At 41.5% G+C, this 1,890-nt stretch overlaps 1 protein-coding gene across 1 annotated transcript in view; it reads right to left on the reverse strand.

Moving 5' to 3' along the window:
- UGGT2 (UDP-glucose glycoprotein glucosyltransferase 2) overlaps window positions 1–1,890 on the reverse strand; it is a 140,968-nt gene that overhangs the window by 84,634 nt on the left and 54,444 nt on the right. Inside the window, exon 10 of the mRNA XM_015417131.1 lies at window positions 707–798. Coding sequence (XP_015272617.1) covers window positions 707–798 — 92 coding nt within the window. The remainder of the gene's footprint in view (window positions 1–706; window positions 799–1,890) is intronic.

Here is a 1,890-nt window from a genome sequence, read left to right on the forward strand (position 1 = left end):
TAGTATTCCTGCTGTCTAATCAAGATAAAGTCGTTAGTGATAAGGCGGCTGGGTCTGTGGGAGACGAGTAAAAACAGAAGGGAAATATTTGCTCAGCTTAATCTGGTGAGTTGTAGGATATTAGATGACACTGATTATACTCCATTCCTTTACGTGCCTGGCAAAAATATGCAGATTCTTATTCTGTGAATTCCAAAGATGGTGGATCCAACCAGCTCCTCCACTGCCTCATTTCCCCTCCTTACTACAGCGGCTGCCTCACATGACTTTAGTCCTTGCAGGACCCATAATTCCCAGCAGAGCCTTTTTGGGTGGTCAGATGGGGACTCTTCCTCCCTTTTTTTATCAACAGAAAAGCTGGTTGGGTTCACTTCAATATATCTAATCTCTGTTGTTTGTTCAAACCTTGCTAATGCACATTTATCTTGTTTCATTTATAGCATAATTGTTGTAACGAGCTCAGTGGTTTAACGATAAAAGCTGTTGCTTATTTACTAAGCCACAATGTTGTTCCCCGATCAATCTTTTTTCCCCCCAGACTCAAACATCAAGCACAGTATTGAACCAACTGCAGAGTGACATATTAATATTCCTCTTAGGATCACTCAGGTATAGCTAACCACAGCTTAGACAGGTTATTGATAAGGGTAATGGTGCTTTTGGTCAAACAAATATAAGAGGAGAAGAGGCATAGCTAATACTTTACCTAAATGGATCATGGAAATCCAAGTCTATAGGAAGGCCATTTAGGAATAAACGTGCTTCACCAGGCTGAAGTCCAAGGGTTTCGTGAAAATGCTAGAAAAATAAAAACACCAAGTTTACTGTCACTTAGGCACACAGTACAAAACAAGATAGTAAGGAAACACAAGCATTTCAAACCAGAATACTATCTGATTCAAGTCCTTAATTTGGGGAGATGAAGCTTATCAGACATGATGACTCTTCTTTTATGCATAATAAACCTGATGCCAGCTATTCATTAGTTCCATTCAACAATCCTCCCATATTTATGGGTCGCAGTAAATGGAAAAAATCAAACACATCAAAAGGTATGCTTTAAACTGCTTATAAATTATACTCCAGGAATTGAGTTTAGCATTTGTTGTTTGACGCATCTTGGACAAACAATTTGCCATTTCTCAGAACTAAAGTTTTACAAATGCGGCACATTATTCAATTCAATTTATTACGGGTCTATATGACCGAAGTCTTGACCAAAGGAGAATGCATATGGGGTAAAATAGGTACATGCGGCACATTATAAAATAGTCTCAATTTACGCAAGGTTTGACCTAGTGGCTTGCCGGTACGGCGCGACGACGGGCGTGAATTTGGCTAGCTCCGAGCCGCCCGAGCCTCTCTTGATTCTTTTCAAGCCTCCCAGTTTTGGGAGAGCTCGACCTGCACTCCAGCAGAGAGAGCAGGAGCAAGAGGCTTCTTGCTGGCCCTTCCCGTAATTTGGCAAAGTGGGGGGGTGACCAGAATTGCCCTGATGCGGGAGCGAGAGATTGGAAAGAACATGGCCACCATGTTCTGTTTAGACGCTGCCACCTGGTCCTTTTAAACTTTTTTTTTCCTGTCGGAGTGATACATCACATTGAAGAGTCTATTTTGTGCATATGCTGGAGGAGAGGACGATTATACCCCTTATGGATACTTCCCTGTGGGATGGAAAAACCGGCCGTGGAAAGGTGTTTGGGATTTAAAATGATGTGACGAACTTGAAGGGGGTAAGAGACAATTTTCTGCTAAAAGTGCCTTTACCCTTTAAGAAGCTAATATTTTGAAATATAGTTGAACCTGACGGATTGAAGTGTGAGGAGATGGATGGAGATACTAGAACTGGAGTGCACGCATGGGAACAGTTTCAAAAAAATTTGGTAGAAG

The sequence above is a fragment of the Gekko japonicus genome, unplaced genomic scaffold (genome assembly GCF_001447785.1).
Source record: "Gekko japonicus isolate JY-2015 unplaced genomic scaffold, Gekko_japonicus_V1.1 scaffold927, whole genome shotgun sequence".
In the NCBI taxonomy this organism is placed as follows: Eukaryota; Metazoa; Chordata; class Lepidosauria; order Squamata; family Gekkonidae; genus Gekko; species Gekko japonicus.